This window comes from Mustela erminea, chromosome 7 (assembly GCF_009829155.1).
Source record: "Mustela erminea isolate mMusErm1 chromosome 7, mMusErm1.Pri, whole genome shotgun sequence".
Lineage (NCBI taxonomy): Eukaryota > Metazoa > Chordata > Mammalia > Carnivora > Mustelidae > Mustela > Mustela erminea.
This window is the reverse complement of record NC_045620.1, coordinates 104272570-104299093: the sequence shown is the minus strand read 5'-3', so window position 1 is coordinate 104299093 and position 26524 is coordinate 104272570. Positions and strand designations below refer to the sequence as shown.

The 26524-nt window shown below is 42.7% G+C and overlaps 2 protein-coding genes across 6 annotated transcripts in view; both read left to right on the top strand.

Moving 5' to 3' along the window:
• Positions 1 to 7639, top strand: part of LOC116595902 (interleukin-36 gamma-like) — a 54793-nt gene extending 47154 nt beyond the window's left edge. For all 3 annotated transcript variants that reach the window (XM_032352744.1, XM_032352743.1, XM_032352742.1), the window contains 3 exons: positions 3477 to 3581; positions 4267 to 4406; positions 6967 to 7639. In XM_032352744.1, the coding sequence (XP_032208635.1) occupies positions 3477 to 3581; positions 4267 to 4406; positions 6967 to 7173 (452 nt within the window). In that variant the 3' untranslated portion in view covers positions 7174 to 7639. The remainder of the gene's footprint in view (positions 1 to 3476; positions 3582 to 4266; positions 4407 to 6966) is intronic.
• On the top strand, positions 4319 to 26212 carry LOC116595903 (interleukin-36 beta-like). Of its 3 annotated transcripts, XM_032352747.1 has the most exons (6): positions 4319 to 4406; positions 17791 to 18008; positions 21067 to 21152; positions 21716 to 21823; positions 24560 to 24699; positions 25501 to 26212. In XM_032352747.1, exons 3-6 carry the CDS (start codon positions 21137 to 21139, stop codon positions 25729 to 25731), a joined length of 495 nt encoding a protein of 164 aa, XP_032208638.1. In that variant the 5' UTR covers positions 4319 to 4406; positions 17791 to 18008; positions 21067 to 21136; the 3' UTR covers positions 25732 to 26212. The 3 variants fall into 3 exon arrangements, with proteins under 3 accessions (XP_032208638.1, XP_032208639.1, XP_032208636.1); XM_032352748.1 differs by lacking the exons at positions 4319 to 4406; positions 17791 to 18008 and adding an exon at positions 19950 to 20237 and having other exon boundaries at positions 21120 to 21152; XM_032352745.1 differs by lacking the exons at positions 4319 to 4406; positions 17791 to 18008 and adding an exon at positions 19952 to 20237.
• The last annotated feature ends 312 nt before the right edge of the window (positions 26213 to 26524 follow it).

The following is a 26524-nucleotide window of genomic DNA, read 5'->3' as shown; positions in this document are numbered from 1 at the left end:
AACTGTGGGGGTCAGACAACATCTACTACTTCATGGTTCCTTCTGCTTTCATTCCTTGTGAATGTCAGCTTGGCTACATGAATACATTGTTATGGATACTGTGCCTCTATGAACAGGTTCTAGAGATTCTAGTCCTGGTGAATGACCAAGCTCTCTCTCCCTTCTTGGTTTCCATTGATGTTCCCTCCACTTACCAAGATCATGAGCATGTTAAATGAGCAAAATAGAAGGACTTGATACCAAACAAGCATGGATGATAATATCTTAGAGCTTAAAAATTGGAATCTGGACTTCATGATCTCTTAAAATTATTTTCATGTCTAGGATCTTTTTGGGTTTATGAGTACTTACCTGAACTCAATTCAAGCCACACTTAATGGTGTGCACAATTTTCACTTTGTATGTGACAATAGAACATTAATAGAAAGAATCTGACTAAGACTAAACTTCTGGTCCATTTCTTTACTAGATATGGCGTCTCTGCTCCTCAGTTACCCACCCCAGTGGTTCAGTTCTTCCCTCTCATCACCATAACCCCTATTCTAATTTCTCTGATACTCATTCACAGTAAACTTTAAACTGGGGACTTCAGAATGGATACTGATTGCTGGCAATTCTGGAAATTACTGGATGCTCTGAATATTGGGAAGTGAGGGGAAGGTCAGGATTAAGTGGAATAAGAGGCTGAAGCTGAAAGGGACACATGTCATCATAAGACATAGGTTTTTGCAACCTTCTTCTGGGCATGGAGAAATCAAGCTATACCCAAAGGCTTTGGCATCAGTGAAAATACAGCTCTCTGGGTTGTGTCCCTTGGGTCCTCTGAGCATCTCTTGGGCTGATGCCTCCTCTCTGCATTTGTGTTCATGCACCGAACAGACTATACTCTCTATTCAGAGGTCTGAGCATCAGTTTGGCAGAGAGTCCCCTCCTGAGGTCTGGGCATCAGTCCTACAGGGTCCTTCCTTTGATCTCCTAGCTTCTTTTGTTTCTTCTTGTTTCTTTCCTGCAGTTGTTAATATCAGGGATACTTCAGCACCTTCTTGTTACTCTTTAGCCTTCTAACATATTTTGTAACCAGTGCCCTTTGTTTGAAATTCCTTGTGTGGGTTCTTCCCACACTAGATCCTGATTGAAACAGAAGCCTAAGGAATTTGGGGGCCAGATGATAGGACCCTTTAGATGTCATTTTTTTTGGTGAACTTCCCAAGAAAGGAGGTATGTTGACTGATACATAATTGAGAAGCTCTTTGGTTGGACAGAGGGGGACTTAAGAGAGGTGACACTGGCTGAGCCTGGCTTTGAACACAGTGTGTCCAAATTCATTATCACACTCTCTCCTGGAGTAACAGATGAACTGGAGGGCAAAAGTGATGGGATTGAGGGCTCAAAGGAAAGGACCATGTTCCTCCAAGGTCAACAAGGAGATGGGGGTGAAAAGTATGAGAGGATGAGCAAGGAGACTTTCAGGGGTGGGAAGAGGGGCTCATGGAGGTGCTTGCCTAGAAGGTTCTATCTTAGCCCTTGCCTCCCACCCCCCCAGCTAGGCAGGTAAATATAAAATTGTTTCCAGTCTTTTGAAATTCTCCTTAGTCAAGTTAGCTTCTGCCTCAGAAAATTTTTGTGCTTGACCTCAGTGGATGGAGGGTGGGAGTATAATAAACATGGTCCCCCGGCCCCAAAAGTAGTAATAACTGTTACCATTCATTGTAAACCTACAAATGCATTATGCATATGCATATGCAAATGCAAATGGCATCACTAGACCAGAGGGTAGAGGATAAGTTGGGATCTGGGGCTCAGGTTTTAGGGAGATCATTGCTGACCATTTTAGTCCTCAGGCAGTTCTAGAGTCCACTGCATTTTGGAGGTACCAGGGACCTCGGTTAAGGGTACACTGCTCAGTGTCTGTGGCTTTTCAAGGCGGGTAGAGGTGCTAAAAGAGTACAATAGGGGAGCTTTCAGCCTAGCTCTCTTTTCAGGGGTGGCCTGAGGTGGTTCAGGCATGGTTGGATGGCCAAGAATGCCATGTGGACCCTGCCTGAAGCCCACAGCTAATTTTGCAATCACAGGGCTCCTTTAATGGAACTGTAGAGGGCAAGCTTGCCTGCCCCAGCAGATGGACTTCTTTTGTGAAGGGCCTGGCATTTCCAATTATAGTGACAAGGTAGGATAACTGGGTTCTGGGGAAGTCCCTCAGTGTCCCCTTGCTGAGAAACCTGGGGACTGTCATCAGCTCTATTTCCCCATGGGCGTGGATTGGGGCGTGGATTGGTGCAGCTCAATGCTGATGCTATGATTTTGCCATCTGAGACACCCAAGATTTTCTGACATACAATTGCCACGCCCCACATAGTGGCACCTCCTCTGTTCTACCAAATAAATGGCAGTCTCTGTCAGAGCCCTTTACTGCTCTTGGGAGCTGTTGGAGCGGTGATTCAGTCCCCTGAACTATTGATAAAGGTCCAGCAAGTCCTCCAACTTTTTAGCCTTCCCTCTCTTCTGTGCTTTAGGGCTCAGGGAAGAGATGGGGCTATGCCAGGCCCTGTGACTTGTCCAGTGCCTGTCTAGCTGCTTCTCACTTTCTCACTTCCCAGGGAGTTGCTAGGATCCTAACAGAGCTGCCCTGCCCCCGGGCAGAAGCAGATGTCAATGGGGGAAGGAGGAGGAGATACATGCAGACAACTTAAGGTCAAAAGTCATGCCTTAGAACTTCTAGGAAGATCTGGTCACTGCCTGGATCTTTGGGTGGAGGAAGTTCTGCCCGAGGTTTTCTCGCTGTTGCTACCTTGAAGTTTTGTCTCAGGAGGTGGCTCAGATTTTCTGAGTAGGGCTCTGCGTCAGGCCAGGCTTCCCAACTCCTTGTACAGAATGAGGATCTCAGTAAATAGTGTCCTAGAAAGGTCTTGGAAATATCTCCTGATGCTCATATCTACTATCACTGTCCCCGCAGGTGTTGAGACAACCCCACTATGACATGCATTCGAGGAATCCCTATTTCTGGAGAACCCTTTACAGCAGGTGATGTTGAGTTGGGGCTCTGGAGGCCTGGGACACCTGCACTCACTCCTGTCTCTTCTGGATCTCCTGGCTACGCCAGCATTTTCTGACCCTCTTTGTATATAGCTCTTACCACCCAGTGCTCTCCAGTTTCCTGTGGACAGTGAGCAGTGCTTATCCTCTGCTCTAGCTCCAGACCCAGCACCAAGCCGAGCACAGAAGAGGCATCAGAGGGAGTAGCTGGGACTCAGCACACATGTCCTATGGGACATTTTACCCTGTTAGACTAGTTGCAGTCCTGGCCCTCCTCACCGCAACCCATAGCTTTCCCAGAAAGAAAGGCTGAGCTGAGGGTCATGTGAATGCTGTCAGTTTTGGTGTGTAAACCCTGGACCTTCCTTCCCGAAGGGCCTAGCATCTAGCCAAACGGCCTAATTATAATGGTTCTCCATTATTCTTCTCTCTTTAAACTGCAGTGAGTCAACCTCATACTGGGGAGGTATCCGACTTGAATCAGCAGGTGTGGGTCCTTCAGGGTCAGACCATTGTGACAGTTCCACGGAGTAACAGTGTGATCCCAGGTGAGTGGTCATCCCACGGCTGCTGCCTTGGAGGCAAGGGAAGGGTCACAGTGCATCTGGGATGCTGGCCCTGGCCTTTTGTGAAAGGGTGGCCTGACAACAGGGCCCACGTGGACGGAGGAGAATTTTGCAGCTGCCTGGGAAGCCGTGTCAGGGACAAATTTGTCTGGACCAGGGTATAGAAAGCAGAGAGGGTAGAACAGCCTCTTTGCTTTCAGTGACTGACGGGCTCTCCCATGGAAGAGGAGTATCTTCTCCTGCCTGACTTCAAAGTGTCTTAAAAGGATTAAATGAGTGGGTACAGGAAGGCAGATTTCAACATCACGTTAGGCAAAACTTGCTAATGAGTGGAACTCTTCAAGGATCAGAGGGTTTGCTTGGAGTTGGAACTTCCCACCTCCAGATGTTTAAGCAGAGGTGTGACAATCTCTAAGGCAGGGTCTGCCATCTGCTTAACTCTGTGTGCTTGCTGCATTTCCGAGGGCTGTGACTGGTACGTGGTATGAATGAATGAATGAATGAATGAGTGAGTGAATGAATGAATGAATACAGTAGTTGGCTATTTGGTGGGCCTGGGGTAGCAGGGATGATACTTCTAAGTTTTTTTGCTGCCACACCTGAAAGATGCTGGCCTTGTCATGACTTCGGAGGAAACTGACACCATCTCCGCTCTTATCTTTATTAGTAACTGTCACTGTTGTCCCATGCAAGTATCCAGAATCGCTCGAGCAAGGCAGAGGCGTTCCCATTTACTTGGGAATAGAGAATCCAGAAATGTGTCTGTCTTGTGAGGACATTGAAGGGCAGCCCACATTGCAACTGAAGGTAAGTATGAAAAATGACTTTTTTTAAAAAAAGGCCAATTTCTTTTAAAAGATGTTTATTTGGTAGATAATCTAATTTTAGAATTAAAAAATAAACACTCTCCAATTCTTAAACATAGTTACTATTCCTAGATATTTTTGAGTCCTGTGCATGCAACTGAGTTATCCTGCCCCTCGCTAGTTGAGGGTGTTTGTCCTTCTTGAATTTTGAGATATTCTCAACCATTATGTCAAGTAAACTGCATTCTGCCTTCTATTTCTTTTTGGAATTCCTATGCCTTAGTCATTGGAACTTCTAGATCCTCTTTAATATCTCGTCTAAATTTCCATACTTTCTATCCTTTCATTGTTTTGTTTTTTGCTTGTTGCATCCTGGGAGAATTTCTTGGTTCCATCTTCCAAGTCATGATTCCATTTTAAGCTCATCCTGTCTGCTAAGTCATTCTCCCCTTGCCATTTTCTGAAATTTCAATCTTTACTCTTGTTCCTTAAACTTCAGTTCCATAGCTTATTTAATTCAGTTCAATTTAGTTTAACCCCATATGATTCAGTCCAGCAAATATAAGAGTTCTTAGTGGCCTCCAGCTCTGTTGTGGCCATCTGACACACGTGGAGGCCCAGAATGGCAGAGAGCCCTGCCCTCACGGGGCGTGGATTCTAGCAGGAGGAGAGAAATGGTAGACAATAAGTATCATGATGGGTAAGTTGGTGATGTCTTTAAGGGTGTTATGTCCCTTAGGAAAGCAGGAGAGAGAGGCTGGTAGTGCTAGACCCAGGTGGAGTTGGGTTGCCATAGAAAATAGTGCAGCAGGCATGCTAAGATTTTAGCAGACAATAGAAGGCAACAAGTGAGTTAGCCAGCAGCATGTGGGGAGAGCAAGGATTAGTGGAGAAAACAGTGTGTGAGCAGTGAATTAGGGAGGACGAATTCGGAGAGACAAACGTAGATCATAAAGGGCCTTGCTGGCATTTGTAAGGACTTTGCCTTTCAATCTGAGTGAAATGGGGGAATTATTAGGATGTTTTTAATAGGAGAGTGACATGAGTGGACACAGGTTTTAAAATAATTATTTTGGCTGCCAGTTGAAAGCAGTGGGGGGCAAAGGTAAAAGTCTTGTGGGAGACTTTTAGGTGATCGAGGTGAGATCTGATGAATTAGGGGATAGCAGTGGAGGTGGGAGGTAGGTAGCCAGTTAGATTCTGAAAATATTTAATTTGAGCCAGTAACATTTACTGACAGAATGAATGTGGAGTGTGCTGAAGGAGGACTGACAGTCACATTTTCAGCTACGTCTTGTCTAGTAAGCTGCCCTTCTATTGTGGTTTTGTCTTCAGATAAATTAATAATTGACCACTACCTTCTGCCATGTATGGGTCTTTAGGGACCTTGGTAACAGCACTGTTTCTGCAGTGCTGGAGGTGGAAATCCTGGATGGAGGGGGTCTCAGAGAGGGATAGGAAGGGAAAAATCCAGGACAGCATATATAGACAACTATTACAGCGAAGTTTCTGCAAAGGGGAGCTGGGAGGGTGGTGGGCATTCAAAACAGTTATTTTTTAAGATGGTGGAATGACAGCAAATATGCTACTGGGAATGATGGACAGGAAGACAAAATGATGACTTGCTAGAGAAGCAGCCATAAACTGGGGAGGGCAGAGGGGACCTATAGCCCAGTGCTTTCCAGGCTGTAAGTTGGAAGGGAGGAGGACGATGTACTGGAGTTTGAAATGAGAAAGTGTCTTTTTATTTAATGAACACATCTCTTTTGAATTTCTCTGTATTGAGGAATGCAATGATGAACTAGTCTAGCAGTGGTGATATGCCTGAGAGTTAAATATACTAAGTTCAAATGATAATTGGAACTAATGAAGAAAATAAGATAGGGAGGGACTTTGAATGTGGCTGAATTACAGACCATTCTGTGTAGTAGCTCTCTGGAGGTATTTGTGCATGTGTAGTTTAGTTAGAAATATTTCTTTTACTTAAATACATGGTATATAAATATACAAAATAAACTTCTATATGTGATATAGAAGGCATTTTCTGATTGCTCTATTTACTTTGTTGTTGTTGTTGTTTTTAATGCAAATCCTCTAGTTTTTTAGAGACTCTTGTGTCTATTTCATGGCAGTGACCTCTCTCACATGTTGGCAGTTGGTCAAAGACGAATGCAAATTTGGGTTAGCGCAGTGGTGTCTGTAGGGCGGCAGCCCTCATTGCTGCAGCTTTGGTAGGAGAGGTCCTTGGTTTACTGCTGCAAATCTGCATGTCCTTCCTTTTCCTCTGCTTGGCCTCTTGTGTGAGGAGAGTCCCAACTCATTGTTGGAGTGTGCCACTTGTTCACTAACCTGTTCCTCATGTCTTTTCTCCTCTGTTTGTGGATCTGAGGCTGGGGACTGGGAAGGTGAGATTGTGTGCTCCCTCTGCTGTTCCCAACCCGTTTTAAAAGAGGGCTAAGGCTTTCTCATAATTTGGAACATTTACTGTTTGTGTACAAGTAACTTTGAATGACTCACACTGTCTCTGCTTCTTCTGCCGGGTGTTCTCTATCATATTTCAGGAGGAGAAGATCTTGCGTCTGTACAATGAAGTGGAGCCCGTGGATCCCTTCCTCTTCTACCGCTTAGAGATTTACAGTACCTCTACCTTTGAGTCTGTGGCCTTCCCTGGCTGGTTCATTGCCTCCTCTGACAAAGGCCACCCCATCTTCCTCACTTCACACCAGGGGGAAAATAATGTTAACTTCAATTTAAGTATCAATGCTTGAACTCAGGCTGGAGGGGATATCTTGGTCAGAAATATTTGTATTAAATTTTGTAGTTACCAGCATGCTTTCCTCCATACTGTCTCCGTGTCATTTCACATCAATGCTCAGAGGTGGGCAGGACCCTGTTATCACCGTACTTTATGAATGACTTCACGGCAACTGAGGCATAGAATGTGGGCTCAGACATAGAAGGGAGGGGTGATGAAAGGTTCTCCTCTCAGGCTGAAGCTATTCATCCCACAGCCATCCCACAGTGTGAGTATGAGGATGTTTGGACCCAAAGACATTAGGGCATTCCCTGGGGGTGGATATGGAGAAGGTTGGAGCTCATGAATCTTACCCAGAATTGGGTAACTAGCACGGAACTGATTGTTTTTTGTTTTGTTTTGTTTCCTTTCCTATTTGGATTACATTTTCCATATAGTTTGTATATTGCTAGTATATCTCAAGTTGTATTATGTATGCTGTTAAGGGTTAAATAACTTTTAAAGATAAAGATTTTTAATAATAATTAAATTACATTTTCCCAATTTTAATATGTAAACATAAAGCCAAATATAAACTTCATGTGTTTATACAATAAGAAAGCTAAAACTTAAGATATAAAATGAAATAGCAAACATAGTAAACTGAAATTAGCAAGAATAATTGAATGAGGATAGCTGGGTGGGTGAGCCTGGGCCTGGGGCTTAACTGGGGGGAGGAGAGCCCTTGTTGCTGGTGATAGACTAGGGGTGAGATGATGCATGTAAAAGAGAACTATTATTTCACTACTTTCTGTACAGCCTCACAGCCCTGATTTCTTTGCCTCTTCTAGACTTTTCTTTTTAGGCATACTCACCATCCACATAATCCTTTAAAAACTGCAGGAAAGGTCCATTTCTTCGGAACAGAGAGCCTAGCTTTTCCAGTAGCCATGCTACAGATGATGAGCTGAGATCAATGAGGTAGAAACCAGAGATTCAGTAGAACGTATCAATGAAACTAGAAGCTGGTTTTTTGAAAGAATCAATAAGATCGATAAACCATTGGCCACACTAATCCAAAAGAAAAGAGAGAAAGCCCAAATTTATAAAATTATGAATGAAAAGGGAGAGATCACAACTAACACCAAGGAAGTAGAAGCAATCATCAGAAGTTATTATCAACAGTTATATGCCAATAAGCTAAGCAACCTAGGTGAAATGGATGCATTCCTGGAAAACTATAAACTCCCAAAATTGAACCAGGAAGAAATTGACAACCTGAATAGACTGATATCTAGTAATGAGATTGAGGCAGTGATCAAAAACCTCCCAAAAAACAAGAGCCCAGGACCTGACGGATGATGTATTCTAATGAAATCTGGTGAAATTAAAACATTGATTGTGGGTATAATTGTAGAAAGATGTAGCTCAGATCTGGTTCTGTATATAATACTTTTCTTATTTTGACTGTTATTACAAACACAGAAAATTCTGTTTGCTTAAGTACAATTTCCAAAATAGCACCAGTAAATTAAATTTTTTTTTCCTACTTTTGGACAATCAGACCACATACTCTGCTAGGCAGGCCAGTAAACAATCAGTAAGAACCATTTAATGCAAGGTGTCTTGATTCTTTAAAGTTTTCTTCTTCCATTACATATAGTTTTAGCACTGTAGTTTTATAAAAAATAACATTAAAATGGGCACTGAGCTAATTAGTTCTGGGATATGAAATAGAAGAATTGGTTATTAAATATTTATGACTATGCTCCCTACTAATAAATGGTGGCAGTGTCTTACATCTGCCAATTTACATTGTTACATTGTCGGTTATTAAATTTGACAGTTGGATCCCAAAGACACATTTGATTGTGACATGATTATGGTCCGAGTGTTATAGCATTTCCAGACTACTACAGGCTGTGTGGTAATTCCATTGTCCCATCTCTTTTCTCTACCAAAAAAATTGCTCGTGCAGACACTGTGACACTTTGGATTGTCACTTGGCATAGATCTGAGCCCAAACAAAAGCTCAAATATGAGTCTTGGTGTCATGTCACTGGCTATCCTGGCTATCAGAGATTCTGATAACATATTTAGAGAGTGATCGAGTATAAACATAGTAGTAATCTCATAGTTTGTGGAACTGGAGAACGGACTTCCAGGGACCCCTGGCTTATCCATCACATTTGAGAAATACCACAGCATATGAAATCGTGGAAGGCCCCTGTGAGTAGTGACATCCTTATTTTCAAATTTATGGCCTGGTGAACACCTGGTTTCCACACATTTGAGTATCAGTGCTCTGGCATTTGAGTTCTAGGAGCTCCAGGTCAATATTCCTTGAAGGATTCAGTTCTTTTGAGTCTTTAGCAATGGGGTGGTATAAAGGACTTGACACAGTATGTTGGGGGAGGTCATTGAGAGGATATGACCACCCCTTGACCCACGACCCAGTCTCTGGCAGTTGGAGGCTCCTCACCCCCTCCCCTGTCCTTTCAATGTGTGTGCTCTGCCTGCTTTCCCTGCTCCCAGAAGCTCTCCCAAGGACACAGCCCAGAGATAGTGATGTGTTGTTGAGACATCTGGATGGAATATGTGGCCGAACCCAGTTAAAACTTCAATATAAATTTTTAATATTCTAGTGGGTAAGTATGGAGATCTACTTGTCTTGCAGCTGCCCGAAGACAAGTGTCTTATATGAGTTTCCTTGTTTATTAAATTTGTCACCTACCAATCTGGGGCGAATCATCTCTTTCCTTTTGGTCTCAATCCTGACCCCCACATATGACGAGCAGTTTCATATTATAGCCAGGAAGCTCCTGATGAAGTGTAATCTGACAGGTTATACTGAGAGATGGGGTTTGGGATTCAGGGAAGGAATTAAGAACCTTGCCACCAAAATTGCAACTGCAGTGAAAACAGTTGAGTGGGATGTTTTTCTCCTTTGGGGATCATATCTTCTGACATCAGGACTGCTGAAAGGCAAAGGATGTTTCCTGAAGCTGGACCTGATGATACCATCCCTGAACTCATGAACGATCGGGCATAAGGGACTGAAGGTGCTGCCTTTGGGAACCTGGGAACAGTGGCTGTAATAAACAATTATTCATGTCAATAAAACATGACGTTTTATTTCCCAGGCTTTAAAAAGATGTTTAAAAGAAAATTCTTCCAGAACCATACATGTCTATGATTAAAAGTGACATTCTTCTGTCCTGAGCCTCTTTCTATGAGGCTCTTTTCTCAGTTTTCCTCCATGTGTCTAGGGATATGTTTTACTTCTACTTCTTGAATTACCAACTTTAGACATTATCTTTTCTACCAGAGAGATGTCATTTGGATCTCTACTGTACAAAAATCATATGCTCTTTATCTGTTTAATAGAAGTATTAATTATTAAGTCAATAAAAATCATTTTTATAGAGAGTCAGATGACCTTTGGGTAGGCCTGTTAGACAATGCTCTACTATTGAAAAGGCACACCATAATCTCCTTGCTTTTTCAAGATTTGGATAACTTTTCTGAATGACATAATTTTCCTCCAGCTTTTTCTTTTTATGGGTAAGGAAAGGGGGATACCTGGAAGTGGGTATGACTTGCTGAGGACTACACTGACATTTAGTAGAAGGACTGGAAATATGATATTCTTGATTTTTGGTGTTTCAATTTCTGTCTCCTTGTTTTGGTATGTTATGAAGCACTGTGTGAGAAATCAACAACAATCACACAGAACAAGACAGCTAGAGCAAAGTATGAGCCATCTCGTTCCCATCATTGGGTCTGTCCTTATCTAGCAGGGTGTCAGCAGATGACCCACCTATGGTGGAACACTTCTGGCCACCTAATTATTTTAATGTAATGGCATCATTGCTTTGTCTGTAGTGTCATTTGAGTATCTTCTCCCATTCTGTGGGTTGCTTCTTTGTTTTGTTGACTGTTTCCTTTGCTGTGCAGAAGCTTTTGATCTTGATGAAGTCCCAAAAGTTCATTTTTTGCTTTTGTTTCTTTTGCCTTTGGAGACATATTTTGAAAGAAGTTGCTATGGCTGATATCTAAGATCTATAAAGAACTCCTCAAACTCAACACACACGAAACAGATAATTACGTCAAAAAATGGGTGGTACAGATGGCCATCTGTACCCCAATGTTTATAGCAGCAATGGCCACGGTCACCAAACTATGGAAAGAACCAAGATGCCCTTCAACGGACAAATGGATAAGGAAGATGTGGTCCATATACACTATGGAGTATTATGCCTCCATCAGAAAGGATGAATACCCAACTTTTGTAGCAACATGGACGGGACTGGAAGAGATTATGCTGAGTGAAATAAGTCAAGCAGAGAGAGTCAATTATCATATGGCTTCACTTATTTGTGGAGCATAACAAATATCATGGAGGACAAGGGGTGTTAGAGAGGAGAAGGGAGTTGGGGTAAATTGGAAGGGGAGGTGAATCATGAGAGACTATGGACTCTGAAAAACAACCCTAGGGGTTTGAAGTGGTGGGGGGTGGGAGGTAGGGGTACCAGGTGGTGGGTATTATAGAGGGCACGGATTGCATGGAGCACTGGGTGTGGTGAAAAAATAATGAATACTGTTTTTTTGAAAATAAATAAATTAATTTAATAAAAAAATAAAATTAAAAAAATTTTTAAAAAATGGGCAGAAGACATGAACAGACACTTCTCTAAAGAAGATATACAAAGGGCTAACAGACACATGAAAAAATGTTCATCATCATCATTAGCCATCAGGGAGATTAAAATCAAAACCACATTGAGATACTACCTTACACCAGTTAGAATGGCCAAAATTAACAAGACAGTAAGCAACAAGTGTTGGAAAGGATGTGGAGAAAGGGGAACCCTCTTACACTGTTGGTGGAACTACAAGTTGGGCAGCCACTTTGAAAAACAGTATGGGGATTCCTTAAGAAATTAAAAATAGAGCTACCCTATGACCCTGGAATTGCACTACTGGGTATTTACCCCAAAGATACAGATGTAGTGAAAAGAAGAGCCATCTGTACCCCAGTGTTCATAGCAGCAATGGCCACAGTCGCCAAACTGTGGAAAGAACCAAGGTGCTCTTTAACAGACGAATGAATAAAGAAGATATGGTTCATATATACAATGGAGTATTATGTCTCCATCAGAAAGGATGAATACCCAACTTTTGTGTCAACATGGACAGGACTGGAAGAGATTATGCTGTGTGAAATAAATCAAGCAGGGAGTCAATTATCATATAGTTTTACTTGTGGAGCATAAGGAATAACACAGAAAACACTGGGAGATGGAGAGGAGAAGTGAATTGGGGGAAATTGGAGGGGGAGAGAAACCATGAGAGACTGTGTATTCTGAGAAACAATCTGAGGTTTTGGAAGGGAGGGGTGGGGGGGTTGGGTGAGCCTGATGGTGGATATTATGGAGGGCACATATTGCATGGAGCACTGAGTGTGATGCATAAACAATGGATTTTGGAACACTGAAAAAAAATAAAATAAATGGCATCAGTACTGAAATATATTGTGTATCTGTATTTCTCAAACTTGAAGTAATATCAGAATCATCCCGGGTCTGAAATAAAAGCTCAGATGTTTGGGCTCACTCTGGATCTAGTGAATCAAAACCCATTTCTCTCATTGCTGCTATAAACATTGGGGTACAGATGGCCCTTCTTTTCACTACATCTGTATTTTTGGGGCAAATACCCAGGAGTGCAATTGCAGGGTCGTAGGGAAGCTCTATTTTTAATTTCTTGAGGAATCTCCACACTGTTCTCCAAAGTGGCTGCACCAACTTGCATTCCCACCAACAGTGTTTATAGCAGCAATGGCCACAGTCACCAAACTGTGGAAAGAACCAAGATGCCCTTCAATGGACGAATGGATAAGAAAGGTGTGGTCCATATACACTATGGAGTATTATGCCTCCATCAGAAAGGATGAATACCCAACTTTTGTAGCAACATGAATGGGACTAGAAGAGATTATGCTGAGTGAAATAAGTCAAGCAGAGAGAGTCAATTATCATATGGCTTCACTTATTTGTGGAGCATAACAAATAACATGGAGGACAAGGGGAGATGGAGAGAAGGGACTTGAGGGAAATTGGAAGGAGAGGTGAACCATGAGAGACTATGGACTCTGAAAAACAACCTGAGGATCTTGAAGGGGCGGGGGGTGGGAGGTTGGGGGAACAAGGTGGTGGGTATTAGGGAGGGTAACGTATTGCATGGAGCACTGGGTGTGGTGCAAAAACAATGGATACTGTTATGCTGAAAAGAAATAAAAAAAAATTAGTGTAAAAAAAACCCCATTTCTCTCAAAATTCCAAATTAGTAGGTTTACAGCACAGCCTAAGAATCAATGTTTTACTAAGGAACTTATGAAATAGAATGCACTCCCACTGTTCATATGCCCATCATGTCTGTTCTAGGGTAGTAGGTAATGTCAACTAGCAGAGTGGTTTTATTTGCTTGTGTATCTAGTGACTCTTCTGTGGTCACTGGTGGGCATTAACATATAATACAAACGTCTTCACATTTTGTGTCCACTCCCGTATACCCATCCACATGCCTTTACTCCATATCTCCTTATCTTTCAGTCTTCTGATCAGCAAGCCACTCATTGACTACTGTCTAGGAAGGAATCTGTGTGTATTGTTCCTTTGGGACACTTATTTTCATAGTAAGTGAATGACCTGTTGCCTTATTCCCAGCTATTCCCATTGACTATTTCCTCTCTTTACTGTTCCTTAAGGACACTGCCAAGTGTGTTTGTAAAACAGCTCTCATCCACCTTTGCCTGATAGCTCATATTGAGCTGACCAAAGTGTAAACGATACTTGGGTTTTTTTCTCCTCTTTGAACTGGTTATAGGGGACCCTCCATATGACTGGAAAGGCAAGCTAGGGGAAGGGCACTGTGGCAACTATGCTGGTGACATGGGGATCTTCATTACATGTGCATATAGCTTACATGAACCCTCTAGTTCTGCTTGGGGTCAATTCTGGATTGAGAGTGAAGAGCTTCTGGGCATGTGTCTAACTTTATTGCTTGATAGTCTGACATAATTAAAATCAAAATGGACAGTTTGGGATGAATGTTTACTAGGTGCCTCATATATGTGTTTGTTTCTCCCTGAGGGCTCAGTAACACACAAAGAGCTATTTCTGAAAAAAAAAAAAAAAAAAAAAAAAAAAAAAAAAAAAAAAAAAAAAAGCTTAGAATTCTCTACTATCGAGGGCACCGGTGTGGCTCATTTGGTTAAGTATCTGCCTTTGGCTCAGATCATGATCCCGGGGTCCTGGGATTGAGTCCCAAATCAAGCTCCCTGCTCAGCAGGAAGTCTGCTTCTGCTGCTCTCCCTGCTTGTGCTCTCTCTCTCACTCAGTTTCTCTTTTAAAAAAGATTTTATTTATCCATTTGACAGACAGAGATCACAAGTAGGCAGAGAGGCAGGCAGAGAGTGAGGAGGAAGCAGGCTCCCTGAGGAGCAAAAAGCCTGATGTGGGACTCAATCCCAGGACCCCTCAAGCCGAAGGCAGAGGTTTTAACCCACTTAGCCACCCAGGCGCCCCTCAAATAAATAAAATCTTAAAAAAAATTCTCTGCTATAGAGAATTCTTGGCTTGATGCCCCTTTTTTATTATTCCCTAAAGTGAGCCTTTCCACATCCTGAGCTTTAAGTTATCTGAGACTGTTTTTGATTTGCCTTTAATCTGGAAAGAAATTCTCCAGAGTGTGGAATTCCATTACAAGTTTTTTCTTTCCATGTTTGAGATATCATTCTACTGTCTTCTAACTTCCATTGTTGTTAGTGAGAAGTTAGTTGTCAGTCTTCTGCTTCCTTGAAGATGGTGCCTTTTTATTATCTGTTTCTCTTACTTGCTTATCTTTGTCTTGGATTCTATGCAATTTCAGTCTGATACTGATTTCTTTTTATTTACCTTACTTGGGATTTATTGTGTTTCTTAAAACTGTGAATTGGTGTCTTCATCAGTTTGAGGAATGCCAGCAATTTTTTCTTCAAATAGTTCCTCTGCCCTACTTTATCTTTCCTTTTTTGACTCCAATAAATGGCATAGCTTTCTCAATTTATTACCCACATCTTTTCCACCCTTTTCTGTATTTTCCAACATTCCTGTGTCTGTGCTATAATTTGTATTTCTTCTCATTTATCTTCAATTTATTAATTCTCTTTTTCTTTTATTGTTTCCAGATATGTTGAGATATAATTGACATATAGTATTGTGTAAGTTTAAGGTATACAAAGTAAGGTGGTTATTTGATATACATATTTTTTTGTTGTCTACTTGTGTGTTCTTGTGGTTCACTGAATTTCTTTAAGAGGATTATTCAGGGTTCATAGATCATTCATTTATCTCCATTTCTTTAGGGTCAGTCATTGGAGTTTTATTAGTTTTCTTTAGTGGTGTCATGTTTCCTTGATTATTTGTGATCCTTGTGAACTTTAATGGTGTCTGTGCATTTAAGGAGGTAGGAATTTCTTTTCATTTTTTTGTAGGTTGGCTATGGAAGGGAAAGCCCTTTACCAGTCAGCTTGGTCCAGAGATTCTGGGTGGGCATGGTATTGAAATTCTCAGACAGGTCTGGTGCCTGGGTTGGCAGGTAGGCAGGTCTGGTGCCTGGGTTAGCAAGTGGGCAGGCCTGTGCTTGGGTCCACAGAGGCCAGTCTGATAATCTGGGTTCACTGGGTTCACAGGCTCAGTGCCTGTCTATGGTGGTAGGCCTGGGACTGGGGTCTGTATAAGATGAGCCTCGTGTTTGGGTCCACAGGGGCTGGCCTGGTGGTGGGATACCCCTGGAATCTGGTTTCATGGGAACCTAGAAGCTGGGACCGTGAAGGCCACCCTAGCACTTAGGCAAGCCTGAAGCCTAGGTCCATGAGAGTTAGCCTGTAGCCTGTAGCTGCAAGGGCCATGAGGGACACTCTGGAGTTTGGATCCATAGGGGCTAGCCTGGAGGCTGGGGCCATGGGAGTTGGTCTGGAAACTGGGGCTTTAGGGACCATCCTGGTGCTGTAGTGGGCTGGTAGCTGACATCCATGGGAGCCCAACTGGAGCCTAGGTTTATGGGTGTAACCTGTCTATATCCTTGAGGACATGGGGTCTGGCCTGGTGCTAGGGCATCCTGGGGGCCTGAATCCATGGGAGACTGCCTGAATCTTGGGGACAATGGTACCAGCTTGGAACTGGGGAAGGCAAGGAGCCTCATTCCATGGGAGCTTATCTGGAGTCTAGGTTTGTGAAGGCTGGGCTTGGGTGCTGGGGGAGGCTGGTAGCCTAGGGCCATGAGAGTCAGCCTGATGCTAGGGAGGCCCGGGAGTCTGGATTAGCAGGAGGCTGCCTGGAGCCTGAGTTTTGGGAGGTGTACCCTGTGCTGGGATGGACTAATAGTCTGGGTGTTGGCGTCTACCAGAAGACCAGCCTGATGCTGGGCTAGGCCCAGAGCCTCAGGCCACAGGAGTCAGCATGGTGCTGCTGCCGGTGCTGGTGTGGACTGGTGGTAGAGAACACATGAAGTCAGTTCCTTAATTCACTCTCTTCCCATGAGTTGGATATCTCTTTCCATGCTGAGCTACCTTGACTTTGTTGAGGGGGGCTGGGTAATGGGAGTAATGTGAAACTATGTTTCCTACTCCCTTTTCAGTGCATCTTTTCTTATTTATGTATTCTACCCAGATGCTGTTATCCCTTACCTGGAATTCTTAGCTCTTGTAGAGGTATTTTTATATATGGATAATTGTTCAAATTGACATTTCTGGAAGGCAGTGAGTGCTAGAATTTCCTATACCATAAGCTAATAGTACTCTCTAATTTTTCTGCTGTGTGTTGTCTGTTGCCAAATACAAATTTTGGTTTATATAATTTTATTTGTTGTGTTATGTAATTGTAGAGATGCTATTTAACTCTTTCAAATCTGCCACATTTCATAGTTCGCTGTTTTAGAAAAATATACCCATGTTTCTTATTTGCTTTTTTAATATGGTTAAGGTAGTTGTTTTAAGCTCTGTGTATGATAATTACAGAGTCTCTTATTTGTGTACATTTCTGCTATCTTGCTTTGTTAATTTTTTTTTGCTCTTGTTCTTGTGATCTTGTTTACTTGTATGCCTGGTAATCTCCAACTACTTGTGGCTTGTTGCCTTTGTAAAATTATTTAAGTGGCTCTGCCCTTCTCTAGAGAGGCTTTCTCTTTGTTTATGGTGGAAAGTGTTTCATCTATATTAAACCAAATACAGTTTGAGTTCTTGGCTCAAACAAGATGTGAGTACTCAAAGTAGAAGTTCTCCAGAGGGCTTGTCCATGGCCACAGCCTTCCTGGAATTACTTCCTTTCTTTATATCTTTCCCTTCCCCTCTTTGTGCCAAGACAGCCCACTTCATGGGTCTCAGGGATTGCAGGAAGGTAAGGGTAGGTCTACATCTGGTTTTCTTGCCCCCTCTCCAGTCCTAGATGGCCGCTGAGTCTTGACATCTTTTTTTTTTTTTGTGTGTGTGTGTGTGTGTGCTGCTGTGACTAGAGTATGGCACGTGTGTGTGTGTGTGTGTGTGTGTGTGTGTGTGTGTGTGTTATATCAGTACAGAAAATATGGTAGTTTTAATGTTCCTTTATTTCAGATCCTTATTCCAGAAGTCTGGGATAAACCCTAAGATTCTGCATTTCTGACAAGCTACCAGGTGATGCGAATGCTACTGGTCCACAGATCATGCTTTGAATATTGAAGATATATAGAACAAGGACGGTTCCATCTAATAACTTGGTGAAATGTGAACAGTGGTCAAGCTGAATGATGGGAATTGTGCTATAGAAATTGGGAAGGATTTATGGAACTAAGGTGACTATATTATATATATTCTATATTGATGTGAAGCAGTGAAGGATAGATATGGGTGGACAAAGGAATGAAATCCCAAGTTGGATCCAGTTCTGGCTACCTGAAGAGAGAAGGAAGGCTATATCTCTAGATTTTATTCCTATGGAGTGCTTTTCTTACAGAGAGAGAAATTTCCTTCACATATTTGACACAGTGTCCCTTCTCAGGGTCATTCACTACCTTGGTAGTAAAGAATGCACCTCCATATTAGGGAGACATAAGTAGAGGTCTTGGGTTATTTGGTATCACCAAAACCCCAATCACCTCAACTAATGGCACCAGCTACATGGAGCTCCATATATTTATAGGATGAAATAATGACTCTGAAAGGATCCATGTCTTATTGGGTGTGGTTCTGAATGTGTTTGCATGCATCATCCATACCAGTGTATCCTGAATATTTGCTTCTTTGTACCCTATGACAGGACATTGAATCTCTCTTCTCAAGATATCCAAGTGGGTCTGGTCCTATACAGGGAGCATGGGGGTGATGTCATAGGCTTTGAACTTTCTTCTTAAAGCATAGAAATCAACTCATGTTAATGGATACCGAGGGCAACTCCTCATCATAGCCACAGATTGATTCTGAATCATAGTTTTGACTCAGAGGCACCTACTGCACATTTAGGTGTGAGTGCTTCATGATTCCATGCTCCCGAGGGAATGGTGATAGGGCTATCCAGGAGAAGACCCTAATGACCTTTTGTTTCCCATTGTGCAGTGGGAATCCCTTGGAAGTGTATACAGTGTAGACATGAGGATGTTAGGTTAATGAGGTAGCACAAATGTCAAGAGCTGGGATGATGTATTTAGTGGTCAAAGCAAAAAGGCTGATAGAGACAAGTAGGCTGATCTGTGGTCTTGTGAGAGACATAGGAGACTTAGTAGATCAGTTACTACAGGAAGCTGTCATGTGCTGAGTGCTTTGATTACTCTTTAACCCACATGATAATCCAGCAAGGTACAATGCATTTCATATAATAGTTATTTGAGGATCAGAGAAGTGAAAGGACTCTGCCAAGGACACAAGTCTGAAAGTAGCAAAGCCTAATTGTGAACATACTTCTTTCGAGTTCAAATCTATGGCTTCTGAACACTTAACTACTCTCTTAGTGTGGATTCTACCTGAGAAACCCTACCATTGTCCCACCAGAATCTGGGGAAACTGACATTTATCCACAAGCCCTTTCCCCCATTGGTTGAGGTTTCCCTTGAGATGAATATCCTTGAAGTGTGAAGCTGATAGGTGCAAGGAAATGTCCCAGGGACAGTGAACTCAATGGGCCTGAAGGGACTGGCACAGAGTTCAACAGCCTTAGTTTTCCTTTATGTAAGGCCTAATGTGTCTGCTAGCTCAGAGCTGTGGAGTACTGGGAGCCAGGCTCCCTTTCCCATTAATCCAGGGCAGTGATCCAGAGTCAGTGATAGGCAGGTGCCCAGGAGCAGGCTTTGTCCAGGGGAGGCTCCCTTGAATGGAGAAGCAGCATGTACATAAACTCTGAAAAGCTGGAGAAGCATATACTGGGGCATTTTTAACTGGTCTGGGATTGACAGAGAGTATGGTGACTGTGGTCCAGGAGTAAGCTTCACAGGTCTTCGAGGACCCACCTCTTCTTTAGTCTTTCTTAAACCTACTAGGGGCTTCCACTCCTGGGAATAACATCTCAGTATGTCATTTTGTGGCAAAAGAATCCAGTCATCAGCCCTGGGGCAGTCCCATAATGTTTCTTTTCCTCAAGGTCAGTGTTGATGACTATATTTCCTGGTTGTTGCTCTTAAGGGCTTGACATGACCTACTTTTTCAGGGTGAATAGACAAGTCATAATAATGCTTGGTTGACATTTACATACTCGATGAATCCTCTGGCACCAGGAACCAGTAAATATTGAGGGTTAGGCAGTCCCAGCCCAAGTGAGGCAAAACCTCCTTCCTTCCCAGTGTGGATAAAATGCTCGGGACCTGTTCGATTCAGTCACAGCACTTGAGTCCTGAGAAAGCCATAGTCCATAATAGAGATTACAGGTGCAGCCTTTAGTCATGAAGCCTGGTGACCTGTGATCTTCTCTTGCATCTGGGTGTCTGTTCTCTCCTTCAGTAAAAGTTAAGAGTCTTAGATAGCTTTCCAGCGCCCTTGGATGCAGATAGAACCTTAACTTTGGATCCAGGAATAAGAGGATCTCTTGGACAAAGGTAATTTCAGCTCAGAAGCCATTTGTGGGAAGCCTTGTTTCACTGCTCTATGTGTAGCCTTGGGGGGCTTTGGGGAACCTTGGCGGAAGCACAGGGTGCTGGAGGAGTGAGGATTTCTTCTAAGAGTGCAGGTGGTGATTTGCTTACTTCCTGTCCAGTGATAACTGTTTAATCAGGCTGTGAGGATCCTGGGATGGGATCAGCTGGCTTTCAATATGCGGAGTTTGTGGCCTTCTTGGGGAACTGTCCTGGTTCTCTAATTAGGAGCCCAGGGACAGATGGCCCCTGACAGTCAAAATACCTAATAGAGCTTGTGTGGATGTCCATGTGCAATATCCTAGCAATAGCCTCTTTGGATGAAGAATGGGGGAAGATGCAGGTCAGAGAGGTAGATTTGCTGCCCGTTATTCAGAGGTTTTCAAGCTTGAAGTCAAGATGATTGGTGCCTCAGCAGCCATATGGGAGGCCAGACTGGAGATAGGTGCACAGTCCCCTCACCTCCATTCCTTCCTTTAAATCCAGAGACTTGTTGTTCTAAGCAGTGCCTGAGGTGATGCTCTGGAACCTCCTCACAACCACAGATGTGATGGATGGAGGGCATCTCAAGGCCATCAGAGTCTGGAGAACGAGGACTACCTAGTCATGACGAGATGAGAGTTTCCATTTGGGGTTTTCTGGCCTTGGAAAACTCCATCCTTAGTTTCAAATGTGCATCTGGGACAGGATCTTGGGGCAGGTTTCTCAAAAAATTTTTTACACAAAATTCTAGGGTAGAAGAGGGGTGGTGAGAAATGGATGACATGTTTTTCTTCTTTCTTTCCCCCACAAGACCAGCTGTGGACAACCTCTTCTCTATTATCTAATCTACCTCCTCTATCCCAGGAAGATCTGAAGCCGTCATGGCTACCCCACAAGGTGAGTGGTGAATTTAAAACCAGCTTGGAAATTTCTCCATCCTGCCTCCCCAAAGACAATAGAGTACAAGGGCCCCTATCATTTAATTCAGCCATAGATGCATTTATTTCTTACTAAACCATGCAGATTACAAAACCTGCATTTGAAAATCTCAGAGCATTTAGCTCTTTTCTTATTACGTATGTTCAGAATTATTATTTATTTTGGTAAAGAGAGCAAAGGAAAAAAAAAAGAAACCTACTGATGACAATTTGAATATTTTTGGTTCTCCCACTACCCAGAGACTATCAATCAGAAAACAATAAGTCATTGACATCCCTAGAAAAAAAGACAAATTTTGAAAATCTGTTGGGAACTATAAATGCAGGTAGAATCTTACAAATGCTTTGATCCACAAATCAGTTCCTGCCGTATTTCTTCTTCCTTTTTCCTTATAGCTACTCTTTTTCAGAGCAGTAATCCTACCCTCAAGGATTCAAAAACCATTATTACCATGATGCAGATAGAGTCCTGAAGTGTAGAATAACCTCATATGTGTTTTGTGCTTTTCTGTCTTCTCTCAGTGGCAGAGTTTCCCAGAACCTTTGGTGTTCATGATTCTCAACAAATGGTGTGGATCCTGAGAGAAAATTCACTAATAGCAACTCCTTTTAGCAGCAATGTCAAACCTGGTGAGTGACAATCAAAGCCTGTAAAAGGGACACCAGCTCCACTGGGAATGGGACTGAGCTTGCTTGAGTCTGGCCTTGGGCCTTTCCTACTTCTAGGTGGCAGCCCAATGTTCACAGGAAGGACAAGAAGGTTCTCTTCCACGGAAGAATCCCTGTACCTAGAGATGAGGGTGTGAGGGGTTGACAGTTCTTTATCAAGAGATAATGTCTTCAGATAAGAAGAGGTTGCCCAGTTGAGCAGCAGTTGAGCTTCCCCTTGGAGTTTCTCTTCTTTAAATTTCAACCATCGCCACTTATGTCCCCAGAATCAAACTTAATCATCTTTTCACCACCAAACCTGTACACTTTCCTAATTCGGTGTCCTCTCTTCTAATAATGGGGGATATTCCTTCCTCCCAGCAAAAGTCCGTCTGCCTCACCTTCTTTCCCTTTTGTTAGGACTTCAATGTTTGATTTAATTTTTCTCTTCCCTGTATATTCTACCTTCATCTGTCTGGTGGATCCTTTCTATCACTGACAGACATGCTCTAATATAATATTTCTAAGCTTAACGCTAAATTCCTTCTCTTGATTCCCACATTCCATTCTTGCTAACCACGCTTTCCCCCTGTATACCAATCTCTACACAGTGCTATATACTAGTCTTCATGGAAGAGCTGGCTACACAACCTGTTTCTACTTCTTCTGCTGCTCATGCTTGCATCAAACAACCTGACTTCTTTTTTTTTTAATTTTTAATTTTTTATAAACATATATTTTTATCCCCAGGGGTACAGGTCTGTGAATCACCAGGTTTACACACTTCACAGCACTCACCAAAGCACATACCCTCCCCAATGTCCATAATCCCACCCCCTTCTCCCAAACCCCCTCCCCCCAGCAACCCTCAGTAAACAACCTGACTTCTGAACTGTTCTCTCACTCTCCTCTTCCCAAGGTCACCAGATATGCTTCCCTATCCTCACAATGTTTGGTTCCTCAGCTACAGTCAGCATAATCAGTAACTCTTTCCTTCTTGAACACTTCCCATCTTCTTCTGTAGAAATATTCTCTTGTGGTTCCCTGACTTCTCTTTGGCATTTTCCTTTCCAACTCCACTTTCTCTATAAAATCTCCAAATGTTGCAGATCCTCAGATCTCAGTCTGCAATCATTATGTAACCCCTCTGAAAGGATTGGGATCTGGTCTCTTAGATTAATGTATCACATTTATCACTCTGGCATTTGTGCTTCCAACCCAGAAGTCCACTCTGAACGATTTACCCGCGTCCTCTCCATGTCCCCTCAGACATCTCCAGCTTCATCTATCCCAAGCAGAACTAGGGGTCTGACTTCTCAAAACTGCTGATGAGCCCAGTCTTCTCCATCTCTATTAGTGGCATTACCATCACTTGTTTCCTCGAGCCAGAAGTTCAGGACACATCCTTGATTTGATCTCTATCCAATCCATCAGCAAAGATGGAGGAGTCTATGTGCAAAATATGCTTTATTTATGAGATAATATCTCTTACCTGGGCCACTGCCATTGCCACCTCACTGTCCTCGCTCCTCCTTCATTTGTGTAGTGTCTCATCCATTCTCTGCAAAGCATTAAGAGTGACCTTCTGAACTATGTTAATTGAAGAGTAACATTCCCATGTGTTTGTATTTTGGGGGTGGGAGGTGGGAGCTAGTATGGAGATTTCAGGGGCACCAGTAAAGACCCACATAGGGGCCTTTGTCCATCCTTTCCCTGTGATGCTCTCCTTTTAGACCTCCTTTAGCCCCCATGTTTTCCTATACTAGTTTCCTCTTAACTTTAAGTTCTTGTCTTGAACTTCACCTCTTCAGAGAGATCTTTCTTGATTCTTCTAAATTTGGACTCCTACTGTCCCAGGCTTTGGTCTCTTCCCCCAAAACAGGCATTGCAATTTATTCTGGTCATTTCTCTACTTACATGTTTGGTCTCATTTTCTGTGGGGGCAATGACAATGTCTCTCTTATCCTCAGCTAAATCTCTGGGGCACACATGCAGCCTTGTCCTGAGTGGGAATTCAATAAAGAGAGTTGATGGGAGATTTCTTGGCCCCTGCCTAGAAGGATAGATGCAGAACATCCAGGCCTCTGGGCCAAATTAGTTGGGAATTAAATTTAGCTAATAGTGACAGAAAACCCATATAACTGGGGCTTAAATAAGAAGTTTATTTCTTTCTCATGAAAAAGAAGCCTGAGCAGGCAGGCTGAGGCCAGTGTGGTGGCTCTATGATACCCCCATAGTCCAAAAATTCTAGCTTTCTGCTTACCAAGCCCAAGTTCTCCTCAACCATTATCCAAGTATTTGAGGCCAGCAGTAAAAAGACACAGGGTATAAGAAAGGAGCTTCTCTTAGCTGAGTCAACTCCTTTTAAAAAACATTCTTAGAAATCCCACACAACACATCCACATTTATCTAATGGGTTACAACTTCAGCATGTGATCCAATTTAGCTGCAAATATGGTGGGGAGTTTTATTTTTATTTTTGGGTTGCAATATGCCTTGGTAACAACTGGGGTTCTGATATTAAGTAAGAGAATGAAAGTGGGCTTCAGATAATGATGAAGGGTCTCAGCTGCATGGTGAATGGGAGGAGCCTTCTGGGAATGTCCTGATGGCTCTGCATCCCCTCCCCTCGCTGGGAGGAGTAATGTCAGGCCAGATGGACTGGACTTTCTGCTGCTTGGGGCTTGATACCTTTTTCCATTTTTCCTGTGTTTCCAGTCAGTCTTGATTTAATAACATGTACAGACAAAGAATTTCATGATGCGGGGAAAGGCAATCCGGTTTACTTGGGAATCAAGGGCAACCATCTTTGTCTCTTCTGTGCAGAAATTCAGGGCCAGCCTACTCTGCAGCTTAAGGTGAGTGGTGGTATAGCTCATGAGAGAAGCACTGGGAGATACACTTTTTATTTCATTTAACATATCACTGAATAAAAATGACAGTTTTTCAATCCGGATTGTTCAGTTTAAGGAAGGAGATGTGACTTGACTGACCCCCAAGTCAATGGGCATGGTTGTAACATTAATTTGAACATCATCAGAGCATTCTCTGAAAGCCAGAGGGTACACCCATAAGAATGTTTCAAAAGGCAAGGAATTATGGTTTCTTCATCCTCAGTTTTCTTTAACTGCCTCCCAAAACTCCTCCAAGATGCTGGGCTGCTCCCACTTAAGCAAAGGCCACCGAGTGGCATAGGAGACAAGGGAAAGTTATTAGTCTGAATTGTGTGGATTATATGCCTGTGGTTTCTGCACTGAAGGTAGCATTTGTAGTCATGAAATGAATCCTTCTGGTTATGATGAATGCCCTAAAATGTCAACCCACTTGGAGGCTGGGAATCTTGTGAAATGTCCACACCTGCATGGTGTGGACATGGGTGCCCACTAGAAGCTCCCACAAAAGGGGCTTAAGCCTGTCTCTGTTCTCATGGAAGATAGTGCTTCTCAGAGAATCAGAAGCACTTGGTGTTGTGGGATGCTGAGGTAGAGACAAGCTATTGGAGCCAGCAGGTTGTCTGTTTTGACACCTGGTGTCCCTTCACCTGCCTGTGTCCCTTGCCTCTGTTCCTCCCTTTGGGGAAAGCAGTCACTCTCAGGGCTTTGTTGATTTAGACCTTTCTCTAAGTAATCCTCTCTAATAAGCTTTTTTCCTGATCCTAGGAGAAAAAGATCATGGATATGTCCAAGGAGAAGAAAGCACAGAAGCCCTTTCTCTTTTTCCATAGTAGGGAGGGCTCCACATCTACCTTTCAGTCTGTTTCCTACCCAGACTGGTTCATAGCCACTTCCACAATGGCAGGGCAGCCTGTTATTCTCACCAAGGAGAGGGGCAAAAATTACACCACTAACTTCTATTTAGAGCCTGAGGACTATAATCAGCCTGGGCTGTGAGAGGCTGATTCCAGAACAGAGGATCAAGCAGTCAGAGAACCTTCCATTCTGAAACACCATAGGTCATCTTGAGAGACCAGCATGCACTGATGCCCATCCATAGCCCACCTCACTCTCAACACCCAAAACCACCTCTTCCTTTAGACATCCTTTTCTGCACCATGTCTCCCCTCTGAACATTATTCTAGTATAAAACCCAGGTCACTTTTTAATTCTTTCCAGATCTTGTCCCGCCATCCACTTAGCTGCCACATCCAGTTAAGTCAACATCCAAAATGCCTCCTGTACACACCTCTCTTCTTTTTCTTTCTGACAACCTATGGCCTAGAGATGTGAGTTCCAAACATTTTTGTTCATACAATACTGTCAATAAAAGAGTATTATTTGTTAATTCTGCATGTTTATTACAAATATTATGATGTGTGTTCCAATATGAATCTAAAGTTTTTATCTATTTAATCTCTACACCCCACATGGGGCTCAAACTCATGACCCTGAGATCGAGAGTCACATGGCCCTTCCGACTAACCCAGCCAGGTACCCCACCAAAGATGAATCTAAAGGATATTATAAATGTGAAATAAAAATTTTACATTTTTTGGTCATCGTAATGGATTCATAATATCATTAGTGAACAATTTGACAATAATATGTACTTTGGTTAAGATTAATTATTAACGCTAGTGAATTTCAATCAATCCATATTTTGGAGACTCACTTGTATGGGTTTAAATTTTTTTCAGGTGACTTTTCAGAACTTATTGTATTGCCTTTATTTTTACTTATAAATTAG

Bases quoted from the DNA above. Each gene is read 5' to 3' on its own strand.
- LOC116595903 (XM_032352747.1), top strand. The intron at 21,824-24,559 runs GTGAGTGACAAT...CTGTGTTTCCAG, and splicing joins TAGCAGCAATGTCAAACCTG to TCAGTCTTGATTTAATAACA. The intron at 24,700-25,500 runs GTGAGTGGTGGT...TCCTGATCCTAG, and splicing joins AGCCTACTCTGCAGCTTAAG to GAGAAAAAGATCATGGATAT.